The sequence below is a fragment of the Pinus tabuliformis genome, chromosome 3_2 (assembly GCF_031772625.1).
Source record: "Pinus tabuliformis cultivar Carrire ecotype Pingquan chromosome 3_2, CPIR1, whole genome shotgun sequence".
Classification (NCBI taxonomy): Eukaryota; Viridiplantae; Streptophyta; class Pinopsida; order Pinales; family Pinaceae; genus Pinus; species Pinus tabuliformis.
The window spans coordinates 1,067,402,528-1,067,426,890 of record NC_142302.1 but is presented as its reverse complement, the minus strand read 5'-3'; the positions used below and the strand labels follow the sequence as shown (position 1 = coordinate 1,067,426,890).

The 24,363-nt window shown below is 35.2% G+C and overlaps 2 protein-coding genes across 2 annotated transcripts; one reads left to right on the top strand and one right to left on the bottom strand.

Moving 5' to 3' along the window:
* Window positions 1-17,062: 17,062 nt before the first annotated feature.
* LOC149184341 (uncharacterized) lies at window positions 17,063-17,977 on the top strand. The gene has a single exon (XM_089415306.1). It carries the CDS (start codon window positions 17,063-17,065, stop codon window positions 17,975-17,977), a length of 915 nt encoding a protein of 304 aa, XP_089271432.1.
* A 4,557-nt stretch (window positions 17,978-22,534) lies between these two features.
* Window positions 22,535-23,899, bottom strand: LOC149184340 (glucan endo-1,3-beta-glucosidase-like). The gene is made up of 2 exons (XM_089418907.1): window positions 23,776-23,899; window positions 22,535-23,643 (listed from the first exon to the last, which is right to left on the bottom strand). The coding sequence occupies exons 1-2, from the start codon at window positions 23,849-23,851 to the stop codon at window positions 22,679-22,681; spliced, it is 1,041 nt and encodes a 346-aa protein (XP_089275033.1). The 5' UTR covers window positions 23,852-23,899; the 3' UTR covers window positions 22,535-22,678.
* Window positions 23,900-24,363: the final 464 nt, after the last annotated feature.

Sequence of the window (24,363 nt, the reverse complement as noted above, 5' to 3'; positions counted from 1 at the left end):
GGCAAATCTAGTGTCACCTGGTCTCAGTAGATTCCTGGTTTTGTATTTTCTAAATATACTCAAACTCAATCGGTGGTTAAGAATGAATTTGACTAGTTGCCTTGCTTGAGATATATTTACTTGCACCCAACCTATTTTACCAATGTCATGAAGGGCTAGATCAATACAATGTGCTGCACAAGGTGTCCAAAACAACTTAGGGAAATGCTCCATCAATAGCTCACTAGCATAAACACAATTGGATGCATTATCAGTGACAACTTGGACTACGTTGTCCTCTCCTATAGATAATATGGTGTCCTTTAGTATCTGAAATAAATATTCAGCAGTCTTTGTTTTGTCCATACAATCAATAGTAGACAAATGGATCACTCCCTGAGGACAACAAGAAAGTGTGTTCACAAGAGGTCTAGACTGGTGATAAGTCCAACCATCACTAACTAAAGTACATCCAGAAATAGCCCATGAATCCCTTATTGGTTTAACTCTTTCCTCTATTCTTTGTTTGCTCCTATCAATTCCTTTGGTCCTAAGACTTTCATAGCTGGGAAGAACATATGAGGGACCAAAATGGCCGATCTTTCTTAACATATCATGAAATAATGAGCTTCTGCTAGTGTTGAAAGAGATATTACAAGCAATGAAAAAATCATAAACTACATCATTTACCTCATTTCGCTCAAATGGCTTCCAAGCTTTCTCCAATGTTTGTTGTGTTGGATCAACAACTGGTAAAGTAGGTTCTCTTTGTGATCCATTTGGCATAGAAGATGTCGTAGATGCCACAAATGGTGGGAAAGATCCTGGTGTTGAATTAATAACATTTTCTCCTCCCATGAGTGTATCTTGTGTGTTTTTTTTTCTTGCTTCTTGGACTACCTTTCCTTGCTTATGAGCATTGAATTCTTCACTTAAACTTTTCTTCACATCTTTATCAATTTTAGTACACGCTGCCACTCCTCCACCAGTTCCACCCACAACGCCAAGCAAATGATCTCTTGCTCGAGTCACTAATGTCCCACAAGTATTATTGCAGAACTTGCAATAATTTTTTCCATCATTTTTTCTTTCAAGATATTTCCATTCACGAAGTTTCGATCTAGGTGCCATCAATTTCCTTTAGAGGGTCTCCAAGTATCCTGTTCGCAAGAAAAAAAGTCATTCAAATTCATTGAACTATATTTGTACATATTTTGAAAAACAAAAAATTTCAAACTATAGAGAATACAAAAGAGACAATGCATAGAAGCCTACTTATGAGATTACTTATAATTGAATTAAAAACATGGCAGTGTATGTGAAACTAAAACACATTAATTCCTAGAAATCTAGTAGAAAATTGCAAATATGGCCAGGAAAAATTTCAAAACTATTACTAGAGTGATAATTGGATAGAAACAAGGAAATTAATATTTACATGTCTATTAACAACAAAGACAAAATATTTGATCACAAATAACAAATAATAGTTTTCATTTAATTTCAATTTGTTATGTGTCCTATCTTATCCAAATTTATTACACAATATGTGGCAGTGCCCAACCTTTCTGGTTGACTACGGGAAATGAGCCCCTCTATTTGAATTCCACACCAGTGATCCTTGTTTTGCAATGGAATGCAATCCAGTATCCTTGTTTTGCAATGGAATGCAATCCAGGTAATCACTATACTCCAACCTGGTAATAGATATCATAAAAAAATCATGAGAATAAAAACAAAAATGTGATTTAAATATACTTGCATTTTTTTAATATAAAACTTACAATTCCCTGTATTCCAAAAGTGTTTGGTACATGCATTGATCCAAAATTCTTTGTTGAAAGAGAACAAATTCTTAATTCTAACTCTGTTTTACTACTAATTTGACCAAGAATTCTTTATGGAAGGGAATAAGTTTTTAATTATAGTTTCTAAGTATACTTTTCTACTACATTAAGACATAATTCCATGTTAATTCTCATTACTTGTAGAAGGTTTCCAAAAAAACAAGATTAGTTGGTAAACTAGTTTTATTGCAATTTTTAAAAAAATAGAAATCATAATTTAAATTTAATATGGAAAAAAAAAATACATGTGCAAACTTATAATTTTCTACCAAACTTTAGTGTAAAATTGAACATGTAAATTTAGTTTATTGTTTTTTATATAAAACATGTAGCATGCAAATTTACTAAGCATACCAATCTTACTATACCATTTGTAACTACATAATTTTTTACATGTTATTTATTATTTTATTATTTTATAAAATTTAAAATGTAAATTTACTTTCTACTCTATTCACAAGTGTAACTTTATCTTTATTACTATTTTATCATTTTTTTCATGTAAATTTAATTATTACTCTAGGCGAAACTTACATTTACTATCATTTAGTTTATTCACAAGTGCACAATTATCTTAGGTAGCTGAAATTTCTTATTTTAAATTTTTTTGTAATATAGAAGTTGGCATTTTTCTATAATTTTGTATAGGAGTTATGGATTTGCAACTAAGCTTTTTCATTTTATACTTTTTATATGTATTTTTTAATATTGGATTTATCATTTTCCTATTTTTCATTACAGTTATCCATTTTAAACTAAAATTTGCCATTTTATATTTTTTTGTAATATAGAAGTTATTGTTTTTCTATTTCTTTTATTCACAAGTGCAAACGTATCTTCATAATTTTTTGTAATATTTGTATATGAGTTGTGCATTTGCAAGTGCAACTAAGGTTTCCATTTTCTATTTTTTATTATTTTTTAATATTGGATTTATCCTTTTTTTTTTCTATTTTTTCATAAGCCTTATCCATTGTAAACTCAATTGTGTCATTTTATAATTTTTTGTAATATAGAAGTTACTGTTTTTCTATTTTTTGTATAAAAGTTGTGGATTTGAAAGTTTACCATTTTATATCTTTTATAATTTTTTCTAATATTGATTTATCATTTTTCTATTTTTTTTTGTATGAGTTATCCATTTAACACTTAAATTTGTCATTTTTTAATTTTTCCCAATACAAGTTATGGTTTTTGTTTTTTTATAATAGTTACCAATTTGCAAAGAATTTACTATTTTATAATTATTTTTAAGATAGAAGTTATCACATTTTTTTGCAATTTGCCATTATAGAAGCAGGTCTTTCCCCTATTGAGAGCCTAGCTATCCTTAGGTTTCTGTTGTACAAGCACAAGCTCAACAACATAGACGATCATAGACTTCCTAAGCTAGCTTTAAATTCCAGCCAAAACCACCTAAGGCTCAATCGAGGATGGCATAAAGACACAAGGGCCTAATTAAACTATTGGGAGATCAACGAGAATGATGCATTGCAAAACATAAGTAACATTAAAGATATTGTTACTTATAAGTTCAAAGAAAAATTGTGGTGTGAGAAAGATTTAGCCTCCAAAAGAAAATTAAATTATTATAAGAAGGTCATCAACTCCACCCTTGAAGATCAAAAGTATCTCTCTATTTTAACTAGCTCAAAGAAGAAAATTAATATAGCAAAGATTAGAACGAATTCTCATGAGCTCCATAGTGAAACAGGTCGTTGGGCAGTTCCTAAAACGCCATGGATGGAAAGGATCTGCCATATTTGTGAGAATAGGAGCATCGAGGATGAAAACCACTTCCTCTTAGAGTGCACCACATTAGATCTCAATTTCACAATCTTTGTTACAATACTGACCTTCCTAGCCTTTTACAATGTCAAAATTATAGTTAGCTCGGGAGGCTTCTCTCCAAGCATTTTGAGCATAGGAATAAAATCTTAAATCAAAATAAATAATTTGTTTATTTAGGTCTGATAGTGTGAGAATAATGCAGAAATTAGTTATGAATTGGTTGAACAGAATCAGTTGTTAGTTAGGAATTGGTTGCCAGAAGTAGTTGTGTGTTTCTGCCTATAAGTATGATGTAATTGAGCAAATCACTAATGAAGTTTTGTGTTCTCTTTGTCTCTCGTCTAGTTTAATGTTTAAGTTGGTATCAGAGCTTTCTTTAGTGAACGCCTCTCTTCTTTTCGTGGGCAGGGAGAGACCTCCTGCCATTAGAGTGTGCGTGAAGACTGCTGCGTGTTGCTGCGTGTGGTGCAGTGCGTGAAGACTGCTGCGTGTTGCTGCGTGTGGTGCAGTGCGTGAAGACTGCTGCGTGTGTTGCAGCGTGAGAGACGGAGACCTGTGCGTGTTTCCAAGAAGACGGAGCAGTGGTGCGTTTGTGTGCCGAGGAGCAGTGGTGCATTTGTGTGCCGAGGATTGCTGTGTAAGTTTGCTGTTTTGACTCGTGAGTAGATTCAACACAATTCTGGATAGTTTCGTGCAAGTCTTCAATTCCCAAATAGCCATTGCAGACACTGTAATACATATTCCCATTACCAAATAAGCTGTTCAGTAAGTGTTTCATCACATCGGCTTTAAGATTTGTAGCCAGGTTCTTCTGGTATGATGTGATCAGAGTTTGTCGAACTGACTTTTGATGTTCATGTTCTAATCGAGACTGTGATTCTGCCTGCTCCGATGACGAGTACACAGGCCTGATATCGGATGTAACCCCATTTGCAAGATCAGAGTCACCGTCCCCTTAATATTCAGACCAGAACCAAACGCTGCGTTCGCAGGGGTTTAAGCGTCTTTCTTGATGAGCTGATTTTATCATTGAGATGTGGGGTACTTACAAGCTAATCTGTAATCTTTTACACCTATAAATTCGTCTGTTTTCTTTTGATAAGTAATAATCAGAGGTTGAGGGAGCAAGTTGTTCGGGGTATTTTAAAAAAAAAAAAAAACTTGCGATTTTTTTTTAAATTTGGTCATTGGTGGAGAGATGGCTAATCCCCTTGCAGACTCCTATTTAAATGAGTCTTCAAAACTTGATGGAGAAAACTATTTAAATTGGAAATTTAAGATCATCACAGTAATGGAGGCATACAATCTCTGGTCGATTGTAAAAGGTGACGAGACCAAGCCTCAACCTCCTACTAACACTCAAGATTGGGAGAAGCGTGAAGTGAGAGCAAGGGTGTTGCTCCGTATGTCAGTGAAGGACAATATTATCCCTCACATTCGGGACTGTGAAACTTCGAAGGCGACATGGGACACTCTTAAAAGTTTGTATGAGACTTCTAATGCAAATCGTATTTTATTTTTAAAAACAAAGCTGCTATCTATCAAAATGGATGCCAATGAAAGCATTAGTAACTTTGTTTCCCGAATTAAAGACTTTAGTGATAAGCTTGGTGATATTGGTGAAAAGGTTTCTAGTACAGACTTGGTAACTGTTACTTTAAAGGGGTTAGTCCCCGACTATAAAGTCTTTATTTCAGCTCTCTCAGCTAGACCGACACCTCCTACATTTGAAGAATTGGCTGGAATTCTTCTTCAAGAAGAAGAGCGCATGAAAACATTTGAACTGGAGTCAAATGGTTCTGATTTGGCTTTGACTGCCAGAGGCCAAAAACCATTCCGAGGGAGATCATGGGACAGAAACAAAGGCCATTTTCAAGCAAAGCAGAAAGGTAAGGCACCTCCTGATTCTTATGTTAAAAGGAACATTGTATGTCATTATTGTGGAAAACCTGGAAATCTGGCAAAAGATTGCTATAGGAGAAAGAATAATGAATCAAATCAAAGACATAACAGGCATAATGGAAACTACATAAATAGAGACACCTCAGTGAATGATGGATTTAAAAATCTTAAGTTATTTCTTTCTGATGCTGCATTGTCTGCTGAAACTGATGATGAGAATACTTGGTTTATAGATTCTGGTGCATCGGCACACATGACTTGTAATAAAGAATGGTTTGATAAATATTTTGAGAAATCTGATGGTACACACATTTACTTAGGAGATGATAGGTCACTTAAAGTTCAAGGCTATGGCATAGTAAATGTGTACTTACCTAATGGAAAAATGAGACAGATTCATAATGTGATGTATGTACCTGCTCTTAAAAAGAATCTGCTATCTGTTTCCGCTATTACTGATAATCATTTAAAAGTAGAATTTGGTAAATTGGGGTGTATAGTGAAAGATGTTCAGGACCACTACAAGGTTGTTTCTACAGGTACCAGGGTTGGAGGATTGTACAGATTGGATGTGACAGTCAAGCGCCATGTTGCATTGACATCTCAAGAGACATCGACAGCAGAATTATGGCATCACAGGTATGGGCACCTAAATTACAATGATTTATCGTTGTTACAAAGGAAAACAATGGTTGAAGGTCTTCCTGAGATGAAGTGTGAACATTTACCATGTGAAGCTTGTGCACTTGGTAAGCAGCATAGAGAAGAGTTTCCTGTTCATACTGAGAAACGGAAGTATGATATTCTTGAATTAATTCACACTGATGTATGCGGACCTATGCAAACTAGGTCTCTTGGTGGTGCTTCATATTTTGTTATTTTTATTGATGATAAATCTAGATATACCTAGGTCTATTTTGTTAGAAGGAAAAGTGATATATTTGAGTATTTTAAAGAATTTCGAAATATGGTTGAAAAACAAACAGGAAAGTGTATTAAAATACTCAGATCTGATCAAGGGGGTGAATATAAATCAAAGGCATTTAACACATATTGTAAATCTAATGGAATTCAACAACAGTTCACAGTGCCACATACCCCTCAGCAAAATGGTGTTGCTGAGCGATGGAATAGAACCTTGGTGGAATCTGCTCGTAGTATGCTGCAAGGTAAGAACATCTCTAATGGTTTCTGGGCAGAAGCCATTAACACTGTTGTTTATCTGAAGAATCGATGTCCCACTAAGAAATTAGTTTTTCAAACTCCTTTTGAGGTTCTTTATGGTTATAAGCCTGATGTGAGTCATTTCAAAGTCTTTGGATGTACTGCTTTTGCTCATATTCCTGAAGCTAACAGAAGAAAACTTGATGCCAAGTCCATCAAGTGTATTTTCATTGGATATTGTACGGATCAGAAAGCCTATAAATTGTTTGATCCAAGTTCCCATAAACTATTTGCAAGTCGTGATGTATTGTTTCATGAGCAGACTGATACAAAGAATGATACATGGCATATTTCTAATGATGATGCACATATCAAGCTTGATACTATGATTAAACAGGAACAGGAACAGGTCCAGGTACAGGTACAGGATCAGGATGATCGCAGCAGTACGAGCACATCTAGCAGCAGTGAGTCATCACAAGGGGGTGATACACCTCAAAGCCAACGAATCATGGATGGAACACCCACACCAAGAAGGTCATCCCGACAGACTCGGCCTCCTGCAAGGTATAGAGACTATGCCTTAATGTCTAATATAATGAATGTTGAAGAACCAATTGATTATGAGCAGGCTAAACAACATGAACCATGGATTAATGCTATGAATGATGAGTATGCTTCTATTATGAAAAATCAAACATGGGAATTAGTGGAACTTCCTGCAAATAAAGTTCCAATTGGAAGCAAATGGTTGTATAAAACAAAATTTAAAGCAGATAATACAATTGATAAATTTAAGGCTAGATTAGTAGCAAAAGGATATGCTCAACAGGAGGGCATTGATTATGAAGACACTTTTGCACCAGTAGCTAAGTTGAATACAATTAGATTACTGATTGCCTTAGCCACAAAACATAACTGGAATATACATCAAATGGATGTCAAATCTGCTTTTCTAAATGGTGATTTACAGGAAGAAGTTTATTTGGTTCAACCTGAAGGGTTTGTCAAACAGGGACAGGAGCATCTGCTTTGCAGGTTAAGAAAGGCATTGTATGGTTTGAAACAGGCACCAAGATCATGGTATGTAAAGATTGATACTTTCTTTCTTCAGAATGGGTTTGTGAAAAGCAAAAATGATCCTAACTTGTATGTAAAGAAAGATGAAAAAGGACATGTTGCTTTAATATCATTATATGTGGATGATCTCATTATAACAGGCAGTGCTCACAGGTTAATTGAAGAAATTAAAGTTCAGTTGTCACAGGTTTTTGAAATGAAAGATTTGGGTGAAATGCATTACTGTTTAGGCATTGAGGTATGGAGAGAAACTGGTAAAACATTGATCACTCAAAGCAAATATACAAAGGAGATTCTTAAAAAGTTCAATATGATAGATTGTAAAGCTATGTCAACTCCCTTAGAACAGAATGCAAAGTTGTACAAAGAAGATGGTTCGAAAGAGGCAGATGGAACATTATATCGTCAGTTAGTGGGAAGTTTGAACTATCTCACCACTACCAGGCCAGACATTGCATACTCAGTCAGTATCCTTAGTCAATTCATGGCTAAGCCTTCAGGAAATCACTGGATTGCTGCAAAGAAAGTTCTCCGATACTTAAAGGGAACAGTGAATCTTGGTATTATGTATACTGATGTATCTGATGTTGCGCTGACAGGTTTTTCTGATTCAGATTGGGCAGGAAATCCAGATGACAGGCGATCTACCTCTGGCTATGCATTTCATATTGGATCCGGGGTTGTATCTTGGAGTAGTAAGAAACAGCCAACTGTTTCTTTATCATCAACAGAATCAGAGTACAAAGCTTTGACCAATGCCACCTGTGAAGCTATTTGGTTGCGGAGAATTCTTGCGGATCTTGAAGAAGCGCAAAGTGGTGCCACATGTATCAATTGTGATAATCAGAGTGCTATCAAATTAGCACATAATCCAGTTTACCATGCTAGAACAAAACACGTTGAGTTACAGTACCACTTTGTACGTGAGAAAATTGAGTCAAAAGAAATTGGATTGATATTTTGTAACACCAAGGATAATGTGGCTGATATATTTACTAAGCCCCTTGGTAAAATCAAATTTGAAGTTTTTAGAAGTCAATTAGGTATTGTAGAAAATCCATTTCTCCATTAAGGGAGGATGTGAGAATAATGCAGAAATTAGTTATGAATTGGTTGAACAGAATCAGTTGTTAGTTAGGAATTGGTTGCCAGAAGTAGTTGTGTGTTTCTGCCTATAAGTATGATGTAATTGAGCAAATCACTAATGAAGTTTTGTGTTCTCTTTGTCTCTCGTCTAGTTTAATCTTTAAGTGATAGATCATTGTAAATCTTAAATCAAAATAAATAATTTGTTTATTTAGGTCCGATAGATCATTGTTTGGTCTCAGCTCACGTTAACCACCACCATCATCATCATCATCAGAAATTACTAATTGGTTATCCATTTAAAAATTTCTCCATTTATAATTTTTTGAAATATAGAAATTAGGTTTTTTGTTTTTTTATAAAAGAGGTACCAATTTGCAACCAGTTTATTATTTCATAATCTTTATTAAGATAGAAGTTATATTTTTTTCAGTTGCAATTATATAGAAATTACTAACTCACCTCTCATTTAAAACAATTGAGTCACATGATGTCTCTATGTATAGGAGCTATTTATGTTATTTAATGTCAATGACAATATTGATTCATTTTTAATAAAATTAATCATTCAATAAATTTTTTACATTTTAGTATCAACCATTTGTTTTGGATTATACCATATTATGTCCTAGAACAATTTGTAAATAATATATAATGAAATACCAAAATCAAGATGAGATTAAGATAATCAATTTTCTAACTAAATTGTTAACCATATTAACATTTTATAGAACAATTTAATATAAATTGTCTTTCTTTATAATATAAGAATTATTGTTTTTTTTATTTTGTTTTTTATAAAAATTATTGTTTATATTTTTTCTAGTTTTCTAATTAATCCTCGTATAAAAAAGTACCCGTATAAAAATATTATAAAAACTAAAAAAATTAAGATTAAAAATTGTTGTATTATTTTTCAATTCTCAAATTTCCACGGGTAAAACTCGATTTACTTACTCTATGATTTTATTCAGCAGCGATTTATCAACGTTCCGATCCATAGTTACACAGAACCTGCGCTTCATTGTTCTACACAGCATAGTGGCAGCATAGTAGAAGCTCGACATTATTGATAGAAACCTTTGACCAAAATCAGACCCATACCAAATTGGAAAATGACGAATTATTTGCCGTACCGAACCGAATCAGCGAATTTCCGAACTTTTTTTTGCCGGTACAGCCGAACTTTGGTAACTATGGTTTCAATAACAATTGTATTTTATGCAGAAAAGGGAAAGAAAAATCGTTTGGTAATACTAATTTACCGGTGAGGATTGAACTCGACCATGATTATATCCGTTTGTTCCTTGGAGGCTGCCATATTTCTGTTGGGAAATCATAAATTTTAGAAATATTTTGTGCAGAAGATGTTCGTTGACTTATAAGAAATTTAATTAATTATTAAAGTTGATGATAGATTTGAATAAGAAACGTAATTGTTCCGTTACCGTTAACGTGTGGGACACCCAATTGATCCCATCACCGGTAACGAATGCGATGGGGATGCAGCCTCTGACCATTGACTGATCCATTATGACTCATTATGAAAGTGTCTTAGCTATCTCTATCATGTTTCTCTACAAATGTGTAAAAGGGAGAACCATGAGCACACTTAACCCCAGTCAATGCCCACAGTCCTTTTTTATTTCAGTCAATGCGCAGAGTCTTTTTATGTTTCTCTACAAATGTGTAAAAAGGAAAATCATGAGCACACTTAATCCCAGTCAATGCCGAGAGTTTTTTTTTTTCCGTCAATGCGTAGAGTCTTTTTATGTTTCTCTATAAATGTGTAAAAAGGAGAACCATGAGCACACTTAATCTCAGTCAATGCCCAGAGTCTTAATCCTACTCAAAAGCTAGGTGTTTTCAACATATTAGCTATTAGTGTATTGAGAATTTCTAATGAAAATCACATTTTTAAGAGAACATCTATCTCTTTAATTGTTTCGATAGTAATGGATATAATAAGCACCGAGGTCTTAAAGCTTTCCTTAAAGCTAGAAAAGGTCCTAAGGTTAAGAAAGATATCAAGGATCGGATTTCAAGGGTGCATATCCCTTTCATCTGAGGGACCTCAGACAAGATTGCGAAAATACCAAGGAAGCATAATGTTCCTTCAACCTTTAGATCCATCAACCCCATTCGAAGCTCCTTAAAATATGTAAAAGACATAATGGACCCCAAGGATATGAAAGGTGTATATGTTATCCCATGTTCTTGTGGAACCCTGTATATTGGTAAAACAAGCCGATTTATAAATCAAAAGATTCTTGAGCACATAATCGATATTAGGCATGGGAGGACCCTCTCTTCACCGTTGGCGAAACATGTGGAAAAGACAAAGCATTATAGATGCAATGAGGAGGCCTCGGTTATTGCAAGGATTACTCATTTTCATGACCATAAGTTTAGGGAGGCCATAGAAACCTAGTAATCTAAACAAGGACAATGACTAGAAAATTAGCGTTGGCGAAACATGTGGAAAAGACAAAGCATTATAGATGCAATGAGGAGGCCTCGGTTATTGCAAGGATTACTCATTTTCATGACCATAAGTTTAGGGAGGCCATAGAAACCTAGTAATCTAAACAAGGACAATGACTAGAAAATTAGCGTTGGCGAAACATGTGGAAAAGACAAAGCATTATAGATGCAATGAGGAGGCCTCGGTTATTGCAAGGATTACTCATTTTCATGACCATAAGTTTAGGGAGGCCATAGAAACCTAGTAATCTAAACAAGGACAATGACTAGAAAATTAGCAGTTGCCCTTTCCTCTTAGCAAATTTTCATTTCTTATCTCATTTGGTTGTATCCATTTCTATTATTCCCCATTTTTATTTTTATTTTTATATTTAATTTTATCTCCTTCATTCTTAAAAAAAAAATTAAAAATAAAATAATTCTTATTTCTTTTTAGATTCTCTAAATCAGTGTCTTATAACTTCTCCCATGAAATTTATTGCTTCCTCTTTTACTTTGTGTTAATTTATTTTGTCCCTTTCCTTTTATATTTTGTTATTTAATTTAATTTAATTTATTTTTTATATTTACATTCAACATTTGACTTTGGTAATCTCTAATATATTTTAGGAATTCTTTTTAATTAAACCTTAAAATAACACTAATATTTCATATATATATATATAGATATATAATTTAGTTATTTATTTAGATTAAAAATCGAGTCAAAAGTAATTTCATATCTTGACAAACTCCTCGACAAATAAATTTTGATGTAGTTAACAAGGAAAAAAATTTCAAAAATTAAATATGAATCACATACCCCTAAATTCGATCATATACAAATATTATGAAAAATTATAAAATAACTAAACTTTATTAATATTTATTTGAATTTCTGACCATCGTTATTATTTTTTAACCAATACAAAAATTTCGTCATCTCCATAGTTAGGTATTTATTAAATGTTCTTCATAGTTTCTTTCACCTTTATAAATTGGAGTTGTCTATAATTCGACTTTTTGGAGATTCTGGTGACGGAATCGGGCGGAAGAAATTGAGGTTAAATCTTGATTTGTTGTAATTAAAATGGTTTTTAAATTGCATATTTGGATTCAGCACCTAAAAAACCCGGATTATAATTTAATGTTCAATAACAATTATTAGGAGCTGTAATATAATTTAATGATCAATAATCCGGCCGTATAGATTTAACTTTTATCGAATATTTTATAATAAGAAATTATATATTTAATCTTACAATATTTTAAATGTAAATTAAAATTTATTTTAAAATTATTTATTTTAATTTTATTTTTATGGTGACTTCGTCTCTCATATATATATATATAATATTGATTTACTTAAAATTATTATAAAATATAGTTATTAGTGGTTGACATCGCAACAAAAAAAAATTTATTTACTTAAAAGTATTATAAAATATAATTATTAGTGGTTCACATCACAATAAAAAAATATAATAAAAATATTTCATTCTTATTTTTATTAATAAAATATTTCCATATTCATATGAAATAAGATAATTTTATTTAAACTTTTAAAATTATTTTAAAGTAATTAAAACAAAAATATTAATATTATTTATATTTTTATATTTAATAGAAAACCTAACTAAACCATTTAAATATGGATGATAAATATTTTATTTTATTATTAATTTGAGAGTATATATATATATGAAAATATTTTCATATCACTTATCTGGAAATAAAAACCACTTTAAGCCTTCTTCACGTCCACTAGACAGACATGTTTATGACGAAATTATAAAAAGACCATTAACATAAAAATTCAAGAAGCTCAAGTATTTTCAATTGATATTAAAATAATTAAAATATTTTAAATCATGAAGTGTATAATTAATTTAGCTTAATTTTATAAATCTCTTAGGTTTAGGAATGTATGCAAAGTTTCTTTTCTTTGTTTTTCAATTTGAAAAAGTATTGATAAGTATTTTATTTTATTATTAATTTCAGAGTATATATATATAGAATTAAGTTTGGGTACGTCTTAAAATTGTACAACTAATTATAGGTGACGTGTTTTTTTTAATAATAGTGGGTAAGTTTGCATTTGAGATTAACAGTTAATGATGACTGTCTTCACTATGATTTGTTTTCTCTTTTGCAAAAAATATGTGTATGTGATTGCACATGCTAATAACAATAAATATTTTGTTGTGCAAAGTCCAGAAGTAATTGAAAATAAAAAGATTAAACTCCTTTGTAATAATATTAATAAGAGGGAGATGTGTAATTCATTCTATTTTTACTATATAATTAACATGTAACATTTAAAAAATATTAATAGTAATTGAAAATTGCAATGTGCACCATAAATAAACTAATGCAAAATTAAGTAATATTTTTTTTCTGCATAAAGACTAATTCTATTAAAAAAGAGAAAAATATGTACATGGAGGTCGAGACCTCAGAGGGGGCAGAAGCCAGCCCTCAGCCAGAGATTCTGAGACATACATATCCTGCTATCTGCCCTTTCAGGATTAAGAGACTTCAAAACATGATTTGTTAGACCCTGACACACAAAAAAATAATTATGTTCTGAGTCTAACATAGCATGACTATCGCTTGCAATGGCTTTAATGGTAAACATTCTGTCATACCTTCCATGGACAAAAATGAAGCAAAAACAAAACTTGCCAAACCAAGAGTTGTTGCTGCACATCAAGATCAAGTTGGCTCGCACCGATACAAGACGAGAACTGAGACCAGACCCATAACCAGAGACCCAAAACATAGACACATAACATAAAATAAAACAGAGCAAAGGTAAGAGTGCCACCCGTAGGCAATGAACCAGCATCATTCGGCATGTTGCGGAGAGTCGGGCGCATCCTTGTCCACCTGGCTGGACGAGGCAATCCAAGTGACGAATCCATTGTCTTCATTCCCCTCGATACCACCATCTGGAGGAATTACCAGATTCAAGATGCTACCTGCATGATGAACCGGCCCACAAGCAAGGACCTCGCGCTGACTCGATTCTGCCGGATGCTGAGGCGCCTCAGGAACAGTGCTATCTTCCTGCATGTTGTCTTCATTAAACATGACCCCAGCCATCTCCCCCTGAAGGACACTGTCATCCTGAGACTGAGAGGTGGTGGTGTGGGCTGAGCTGTTGGGTTTATCCTCCTCCTCAGCAAGAATAACAGTGATACTGGCTGACAATACTGGCCTGTTGAGCCTGCTATGGAAGGTGAAGCGGGTTGTTTGAAAGGAGTTGTGCGGGAGAGGTCCAGCATGGCCAGAGGGCGGAGAGGACGGGGAGGCCGAAGCAATGGGGATTACGTTCTAAGGAGCAGAATGAGAAGCCCTACCTCTATTACCAGTATTGCCTCCACGGCGAGAGACTCCTCGATGGCGAGGCATCTTCGAATTGTCTGAACAACCAAGAAAGGGAAAATGGCAGAGCTGAAGGGGGAAGGACTAAGCACAGAGGAACCAGGCAATACATAAAACCCAGGCGTGCTTCCAGACTACCTGAACGAGACAGGGGTGCGGGAAGAAAATCAGGCGGAGGTGAAAAGAACCAAGAGCAATGGCGTGAACCAGACACCAGGCCATGAATAAAACCTCGAGCGTAAACTCTCGAACCAGGCGCACATTAAAGACGATCTGTGCGACCATCATTCCGTCCTCTATCCAATTAATTTCGCATGCCATTGAGATATGCAGTCCTCGTCCGCGAGCCAGGTGCAGGGACAGCTGCCTGCAATGAGAGAACCCTCATAAATGCACCGCATTAACACCCGCATCCGGGTGCAAAATTAAGTAATATTGAGATGCATTTAAAAATATATTATACTAATAAAAAAAATTCTTTACAATGTCATTCACAAATAAAATATCCCATGTTAATTAAGTTATTTCAATGTCAACAATTTACATATAATATGTGGTTTGAAATAATAATAGTAATAATATAAAGCAGTGAAAAACATAAATTCTTATTGTTATAGTATTTCAAGTATCATTATTTTGCAACGGAGGAGCGCTCTGCAACCAAAAACCTAATGGCGGCAAGACGTTAAAACCCTCGGGGAGGAGCGAAGGAAGGGCCAAGGGGAAAATAACAAAACGGACCAGCAGAAGTCAGTAGAGACTAAGAGACAAAAGGCATGACAGAAGATGTCAGGAGGGGAGAGATCCCCTCCTATCGGGATACGGTGATAGGAGACAACCAGAACAGTCAGGCGACAAAGGAGAGCCAGAGCGCGGGGCCGGTGCTGGGAGCAACCTGGCAAGCAGGCCGCAGGGGAAGATGCCTGCCATGTGCAGAGGAGAGACCCAGGTTCGTGATTCCAGTGAATAAACTGGAAAGGTATAGAAGCTACATGAGGGATCATGCCCTTATCTGCAAGTTCGTAGGAGTTTGGCCGTCGGAAAGAGATCTCACCAAGTGGATTCAGCAAAAATGGCAGCCCAAGGCCACATCGAGCTCAAGCTGGGAGCGAAAGGTTTCTTCAAGGTAATTTTCTCAAACTTACAAGACAAGGAAAATGTATTTGAAAATGGCCCTTATTTCTATTATAATGCTGGTCTGTTTATGCATTTTTGGGAGGAATGCTACAACCCTAATAAAGAAACATTTCTAGCAGCACCTGTTTGGGTTCGTTTATTTAGGCTACCTATAGATTTTTGGGACCCAGAAATCTTGGAGGGGATAGGAAACTCAATAGGAAGTTTCGTGAAAATAGCAGAAACCACAAATAAAGGAAGGTACACCTCATACGCTAGGATATGTGTCTATATGAACCTTGAAAACCCCATCCTAGACTCTGTGGAACTTGAATATCATGAAGAAGTTTGGCAGCAAAACATAGACTACGATCACATCCCGTTTAGATGCCGTAGGTGCCATGTCCATGGCCATCTGGCTAAGGAATGGCCGATTACAAGGGAAGAAGAAGAAAGGAGGGCCCCCTTGCAAAAGAAAGGGCCAATAGGCCAGGAAGGATACCAAGAGGTGAAAAGCAAAAAGAAAATAAATAAAGAAACCCCCCATGAAGACAGGAAGGAAAAACAACCAACCCCAGAGAAATCAAACAATGTTGCAATATTACAGGAAGAGGGCGAAGAGGATGACCAAACCATGGAAAATCAAGAGGATAAGGAGTCAGACAATAGCGAGAGCAGTGAAAGAAACCACTTAAAAAGGAAAGCCCCAAGTGAGCCCATGGAGAAAGGCAAGGAAAAGGACGAACAAGCTGAACAGATGGAAACAGACCTAGAGACAAACAGGGAAGATCTAAGTCAGGAGGAAGAAGTCTTAAGGAAACTATTGAACGAATGGAGGAATTTAGATGAGAGGTTTATCCCAGAAGACCAAAAGAGGCTATATGCGGAAACCTCCCAGCAGTATAAAGCTAAACTAGAGAAAGGTAAAGCCACACCAGAAGAATTCCAAGAGAGCCAGAAGGACATCAGAATAGATCAGCAAGGACAAGGAAAGATGGGGAAAAAAGAGGAAGGAAAAATCTTAAGGACTCCATCCAACTAATGGGAGAAATGCTGGTCAATACAGGGAGAGTGGTCCCACTGTCAGCGGTGTTTCAAAACCTATCCCAAGTTAACCAATGATCTTGACATCTTGGAATATTAGAGGCTTAAACAACAAAGGGAAACAAAGACATTTGGCGGCAAGACTCAGGAAGGACAAACCCCAAATTATGCTTATCCAAGAAACTAAAATATCAGGCCAGAAGATGGAGGAAATCCTCAATAAAATAAACCTAAGATATGAACAGGTAACCATAGACACCAAAGGAAGTGCAGGAGGGATAGCAATTATTTGGAATCCAGCAGAAGTTCTATCAGATTGGTGGATAGGAATGCCAAGTATACTGACAGGAAGATTCAGACTTATTGGGCAAAGTGAATGGGTGGCGGTCTCGGCTGTTTATGGGCCCCATACCCATGCTGATAGAGGCTTGTTCCTTTACCAATTGGAAAAGCTTAGAAACATGCACCAAGAGCAGAGATGGATTCTGGCAGGAGACTTCAACATGATAACTTCCAGAGAAGAAAAAAAGGGTGGAATTAGCAGAGAAGACCCGGAGATGGAAAGATTCAGGGACATCCAAGCAGAATTAAGGGTGGTTGATATCCCAACTATAAACGGGAAATTCACCTGGAACAATAGAAAAGGAGGGGTCAAACAAATTGCATCAAGATTGGATAGATTTCTAATCTCGGAGCACATAATAGGATTGGATATCTTCTATGAAGCCTCTATCCTACCCTTAATAGGGTTCGATCACTGGCCAATTAAGCTCGAAATAGCCTTGAATGACCCGAATGAAAAAAGGCCCTTCCGTTTTAAATCCTTTTGGCTTAGAGCTCCTGACTTCTTAGACAAAGTAAAAGGCTGGTGGCAGGAAAGAAATAGGGGAATGGAAGGCCGCAAGAAAATGCACTCGTTCCAGCTCAAACTCAAAGAAATAAAGAGCAAAATCAAGAAATGGAATAGGGAAGAATTTGGCAATATCCAGCAGGAGCACGGAAAACTCCAGTCTAGATTGGAAGGAATACAACAACAAATCATCAAGGATGGATGCAATGAGGAGCTGGCTGAGGAGGAAGGCAGGGTAATCAAGCAACTGGAGGAAAGGCGAAAATAGGAAGAAATTCTGTGGAAACAGAAATCTCGTGTCCAATGGCTAAAAGAGGGGGAAAATAATTCCAAATTCTTCCATAAAGCAATGTTGAACCATCAGCACCACAACAAAATCTTCTCCTTGAAAGACAGTCAAGGAAACAGAGTGATGTAGCAAAAAGAAATGGAACTGCTCTTGGTCGAACATTTCAAAGACATCCTTACAGAACCAAATGCCAACAAAACAGAGGAAATAGACAAGGTTTGCCAACATATTCCTAAGAAAGTTACTAGAGAACAAAATTTGGCTCTGCTCAAGGTAATCACCAAAATTTGGCTCTTCTCAGGGTAATCACCATACTAATTACCACGTTGTTTTTCAATATCATAGCACTCAATATGGAAAGGACCTCAACTTTCCCACACATACTCGACCCTCCCCACGAGGAAACATAATAATATTATTTCGACATTTGTTCGGCCCACCTGCCCCGCCTCCCCCCTTCCCCCCTTAGAGGCCTATGAAAACAACCTGTAACCTCATCGTTGAGCAGAGTGTTAACATAACAGTGACAGTGTCAAGGCACACACCAACTCAATGGCCACTCGCAAAATTACTTTTGTTGAGAGTTGTTTCGGTAAAAATCACATTAAAAACAATTTATCGACACATTTCAAATGATCTAGTGTGGTTCATCTTGTATAAGATGAACCACCCTAGATGGTATACAAGATGAACCACCCTAGATGGTTTAAAATGTGACGCCAAATTGTTTCCAATGTGATTTTTACCGAAAAAACTCTCAACAAAATTAATTTTATTTTAATTTTAAAATGAATTTCAATCATTGGAAAAAATGAAAAATAAAATGTTATACATTAGTGGAATTATGTACCATGAAAGCTTCCTCAACCACTCAAAAATTAGAAATAACATTTACTAAAAATTTGAAACTTATTTTTAAATTAATACAAAAATGAAAATATTAAACATTTTCCCAAAACTTTAATTAAAACTGCAAAACCACAACTAAATAATACATAATCAACGCAACTTGACCATTAAGAAAATGCTATAGGACAAAATAAAAACTATTAAAATGTTAAATTACTCTTTTTAAAATATATGTAACAACTTTTGATTAAATAAAATTCTCTCGTGAAAAAAACTAATTATTTAGAAAATCTTCGGCAAAATCACATAATCAATCTTTTGTCGACGCGTTTCGAACCAACCAGTGTGGTTCATCGTCAGGACAAGTTGAAGGACTGATCTGGATAAGCTTGATTAAATAGAGTGTGCAGAGATCCCAACGGTTATATTGCAACGGCTAATTTTGACTTAGTCAAACTAATAATTATCATTAACCGAAACCTACTATTATTAGTTAATTGAATATAATAAATATAATGTTTAAATATAGTGGTCATTATATCTATTAAAAATCTATATTTATTATTATTCTTAAATTAATCAATTCCAAATAAATAGTATTACAATACTATTAATCTTTAGAATTTAGTTACAATGGTAATTGTGTATTTAAAAATTGTTTATACCTAAGGATCCAATGGTAAAGATATATGGTTAATAAATTATGGTAAATTCATAATGGTAAACTACCTATACTGGTCATTAATAAATTATATTAATATTCCCAAATTATCTAACTCTAAATAAATGGTAATAAATTACTATTATTTTTAGAATCGAGTTATAATAGGTAAAAGTTTAAACCAGAAAATCATTTTAATTTAAAAAATTTATTTGTAAAGGCCCATTCGAAATTAAATCTATATTTTCTTAGTCGTCGCATCATTTCCCCGCTCAGAAGTTAGGAGTCCTTAGCACGCTTGCCACACGTGCTGTAAGAATTTCGGATGAGGAGAGCCTGGAAGCGGAGAAAGCTCATCTCCTTGATGTCTTTGAGTAGAATGGTTATAATAGGCGCCTTGGTCAAAAAGCCTTCCTCAAGGCCAAGAAGGAGCCTTCAATCCGAAAGGTTCCCAAAGACCATGTCTTGGGTGTGAACCTTCCTTACATCCAAGGGACTACAGATAGGATTGCGAGGGTTCTGAGGAGATACGATGTGCCCGCAACGTTTAGACCCCTCCGCACTATCCGTAGCTCCCTTAGGTCTGTGAAAGACCCTATTGACCCTAAGGACATGAAAGGCGTCTATGTCATTCCCTGTTCCTGTGGGACCCCTTATATTGGTGAGACTGGTCGCTCGATCAATCAACGGATCAGTGAGCATTCGGCTGACTTAAGACATGGTAGGACCAAGTCCTCAGCCCTGGCTGAGCATGCGGGGAAGACTATGCATCATGTCTGTATAGAAGATGCTCAAGTCATTGCCAAAGTTGCGCAGTTTCACCATCGTAAATTTAGAGAGGCCCTGGAGATTGAGAAAAGGCCGAACAATCTTAATAGGGATGATGGCTGGAAGATTAGCAGTTGCTGGGTCCCAGCGTTGTCTTCCTAGCCTCCACCCTTCCCTCTCTGTTCCTTCTTAGGGTTTCTGTCTTCTCTCTCCTCAAGTTCTGGTTTTGGCGGGTTGCCTTATTAATCTGGTGTGCTTGAGGTTTTAGTTTGGTAGTATTAACCTTATTCCTAGGGGTATTTTAAGTTAGATTAGATTGTTTCATTGATTTTTACTTTTAACTGATTTCCTTATATTGAATTAATAAAGGCCTTCCTGTTCTAAGCCTTATAAGTGATAAGATTAATAACTAATAACATAATTAATTCTAATAAGAATTTTAGTAAATTATTATTGATAAATTATTGAATATAATTAATGATAAGAGGTAATCCAATTTTACCTAATGACCCTTAAGGTTAAATGATAAACAAGAAGTTATTAGAAAAGTATATGGTATACCAATAATATTAGGTTAATGAATATACTATTATTAATAAAATTATGGCATTTACCTTAAGTAAACTACATTCTAGGAATATTAATTTAACTAAAATACTATTTATTGTTTTTTATTATTAGAACTATAAATTATTAAGAAAATATAGATTTAATTTCGAATGGGCCTTTACAAATAAATTTTTTAAATTAAAATGATTTTCTGGTTTAAACTTTTACCTATTATAACTCGATTCTAAAAATAATAGTAATTTATTACCATTTATTTAGAGTTAGATAATTTGGGAATATTAATATAATTTATTAATGACCAGTATAGGTAGTTTACCATTATGAATTTACCATAATTTATTAACCATATATCTTTACCATGGATCCTTAGGTATAAACAATTTTTAAATACACAATTACCATTGTAACTAAATTCTAAAGATTAATAGTATTGTAATACTATTTATTTGGAATTGATTAATTTAAGAATAATAATAAATATAGATTTTTAATAGATATAATGACCATTATATTTAAACATTATATTTATTATATTCAATTAACTAATAATAGTAGGTTTCGGTTAATGATAATTATTAGTTTGACTAAGTCAAAATTAGCCGTTGCAATATAACCGTTGGGATCTCTGCACACTCTATTTAATCAAGCTTATCCAGATCAGTCCTTCAACTTGTCCTGACGATGAACCACACTGGTTGGTTCGAAACGCGTCGACAAAAGATTGATTATGTGATTTTGCCAAAGATTTTCTAAACAATGTTATGGATCACAGAAGTCAATTCCTTAAAAACTAATTACTAATTATTCTAGAAAAAAAATGTTAATAATTAGATTTGCTTTTTTGAAGAATTAATAGTTTTAAAACTCTATGTTTTTAAAAAAAGATATACGGAAGTCAAAGTCCTAATATATTTAAATAAATTTCTATGGCAATTAAGAAGAAATTGCAAATAAGAAGAAAAGGGTCGGATAATGAAAGGCTTGATTTCAACGGCAGAAGGTGACAATCCACCTGATCAAGATGATCTCGCTTGGCGTTTAGAGGACCCCATTTCTATCACATGAAGAACCGATAGGCCGGGTAGGACGCCCTGCCGTATGGGGCGAGGAGCAGCCGTTAGGCATAAACTGATTGATTGGCGCACTGGAGATATGTGATATGTCAGATACATGTGAGATGCGAGATGCGAGATGCGGGTGTAATCTTTTACCTTTTACCTTTTTCTCGGGAATTTTTATTTTTATTTTTTTATTTAGTTTATTTAATTAAAAAAAATTTATTGAAATTATAAATTTGATGATAAATTTTTTATATTAAAATATTTTAAATTTTTGAATATATTAAATTATATATACAATTAAAAAACTAATTTAAATAAAACAAATAAAAATTTAATTATAATTTTTTTTACCCAATTCCAGAAAAATATTTATCAAACATTATCAAAAATAAATTACTTACAAATATTATTTTTATTCATGAAAACAACAACATTAGCGGGTCTCTATTGAACACCAATTTCTACACTAATAAATGCACATGTGTACAATAGACTTAGCAACCCGAACGCACACAATTTATTAGTTATCAATAATGCTTTGAATCCGAAAAAACTACCCAACTGTACAGACGAGCGCAACGTCACTTTTGAAAACAAATGTGAAGACTTTCAGTTTCCAGAACGATATGAGACTCAACTTCTTTGACATTTTATTGTTCACAAATTATTTTAGAAATAACCATACACTTGCAGATTACATATAGCACTGCATGAAGATAAGGGCTTGTCTGCATCGACTCGGGTCACATGTGATGTGGAGTCCAACACAACTCATGGTGAGAAGTTGACAGAGTATACAGGCTGTTTAGTAGTAGGGTCGAATAGTCCAAAGTGTTTCTCTGTCTCGTCGCCTTGCTTCAAATCCTCGTTGAAAAGCGCGAAAACATATGTGTCGATGCTCATTCCTGGCCTCTTTGGTGTTCCTGCATTCGATAATACATGTTTAATAAGATTATTGTTATAGGTCTGAGCATTATCAATGGTGGCCGCATCCGCGCCAGCAGAAGGCCATCCACTTTCGGTAATGACGATCGGGATGTTGGGATACCCCGAGGCTTCCATGGCCGACAAAAGCGTATCAACCATGGCATCGAACAGGTTGGTGTAGCTGTGATCTCCATCTTGCACCACCGTAGACGTAGACTTAAACAGAGCATAATCCAGAGAAATGTCTTTTGTGTCGCCGATGTAGCTGAAGTATGGATAGACATCCGCCATGAAGGGACCACCGTTCTGTGACAGAAAATTGAGTATTTGGCTCATCGTGTCCTTCACAGCATCTACGAAGGTTCCGTTAGACGGCGGGTAGCCGCTGCTAACATCCGGCCTGTGGGTGGTAGAGACCTTGATGCTATTCTGCAGATTAGCGTTCTGGATCGCAGTTTGAATGTTGTTCATGGCCGGAACAAGATAGGGTACGTACTGAACGTCCCCTATCAAAACCTCGTTTCCCACTGCAATGTATTTGACATTGGTGGCGGGATAGAAGGGCACAATGTTCTCGTTAACCCAACCGTTTGCGGACTCTTGGCTGGAAGATATGTTCTCGAGTTCGTTATTAGCGACACCCACTATTACATCGATACCAGAATTCGCGAAAGCTTGCAGTACAACATTGTTTTCCTGGTAAATTCTCGTTTTCCCAATGTTGTTGGACTTCATCAAAGTTACCACCTCGTCTGCAGATGGAAGATTGTCTGCGTCCATGCCATAGTCTACTCCTATTTTATCACCATCTGCACACCGAATTCAATTAAATCAGTTTAATAGAGCGACAAGGTTGAACTTAAATCTTTGAATAACAATCCTATTGTATGAAGCATGTATCAAAATAGTGAGGAAAATAATGCAATATAATGGTCATTTACCTGCGAGAACTGAACAACAGAAGATGGCCACACATCCAATCAGGAAGATCCTAGATTGGTCTTTAAAGGCTGCCATTTTTATCACAGGAAATGAGAGGATTGATAAATAGCATGCGAGGGCGTTGTATTTATAAGGAGCTCGATTGGTCTGCGCATGGATTGAATCGATAGGCCAAGGATGATGCCGTGCCGTATCGGACTAGCTCTGTCTCGTTTGCACTGATAATTTTGTTTCCGGTACGTCACGTTATATCTACAGTTGTACAATAGGGCGAGCTGGGGGCACATTTATTCGTCGTGAAATGAAATCATGGGCATGACTTTTACTACAGCCGCCACCAATAAATCATGGTGGGACGGATTGCAGCCTACGACCGTTGAATGGTTAAGCGTGGTAGTCTCCTAGGTGGCAGAGTTGCAGCCTACCACCATTGAATGAACGAGAGCCGCTGGCACCCTTAGTCATCGCCAGTGCAAAGAGTTCCAATCTACAACTTTCAAGGTTTAGCAAGAACCAGCGTAGTCTGTAAGAATCGCATTGTTTATTCGCAAGCAGTCGTTATTGGCCTGCGGCGCGATCATAGCGAG

Coding starts and splice junctions, on each gene's coding strand:
- LOC149184341 (XM_089415306.1), top strand. CDS start 17,063: ATGGAGGAAATCCTCAATAAAATAAACCTAAGATATGAACAGGTAACC.
- LOC149184340 (XM_089418907.1), bottom strand. CDS start 23,851: ATGGCAGCCTTTAAAGACCAATCTAGGATCTTCCTGATTGGATGTGTG. Junction 23,644..23,775: donor CTGTTGTTCAGTTCTCGCAG/GTAAATGACCAT, acceptor TTCGGTGTGCAG/ATGGTGATAAAATAGGAGTA.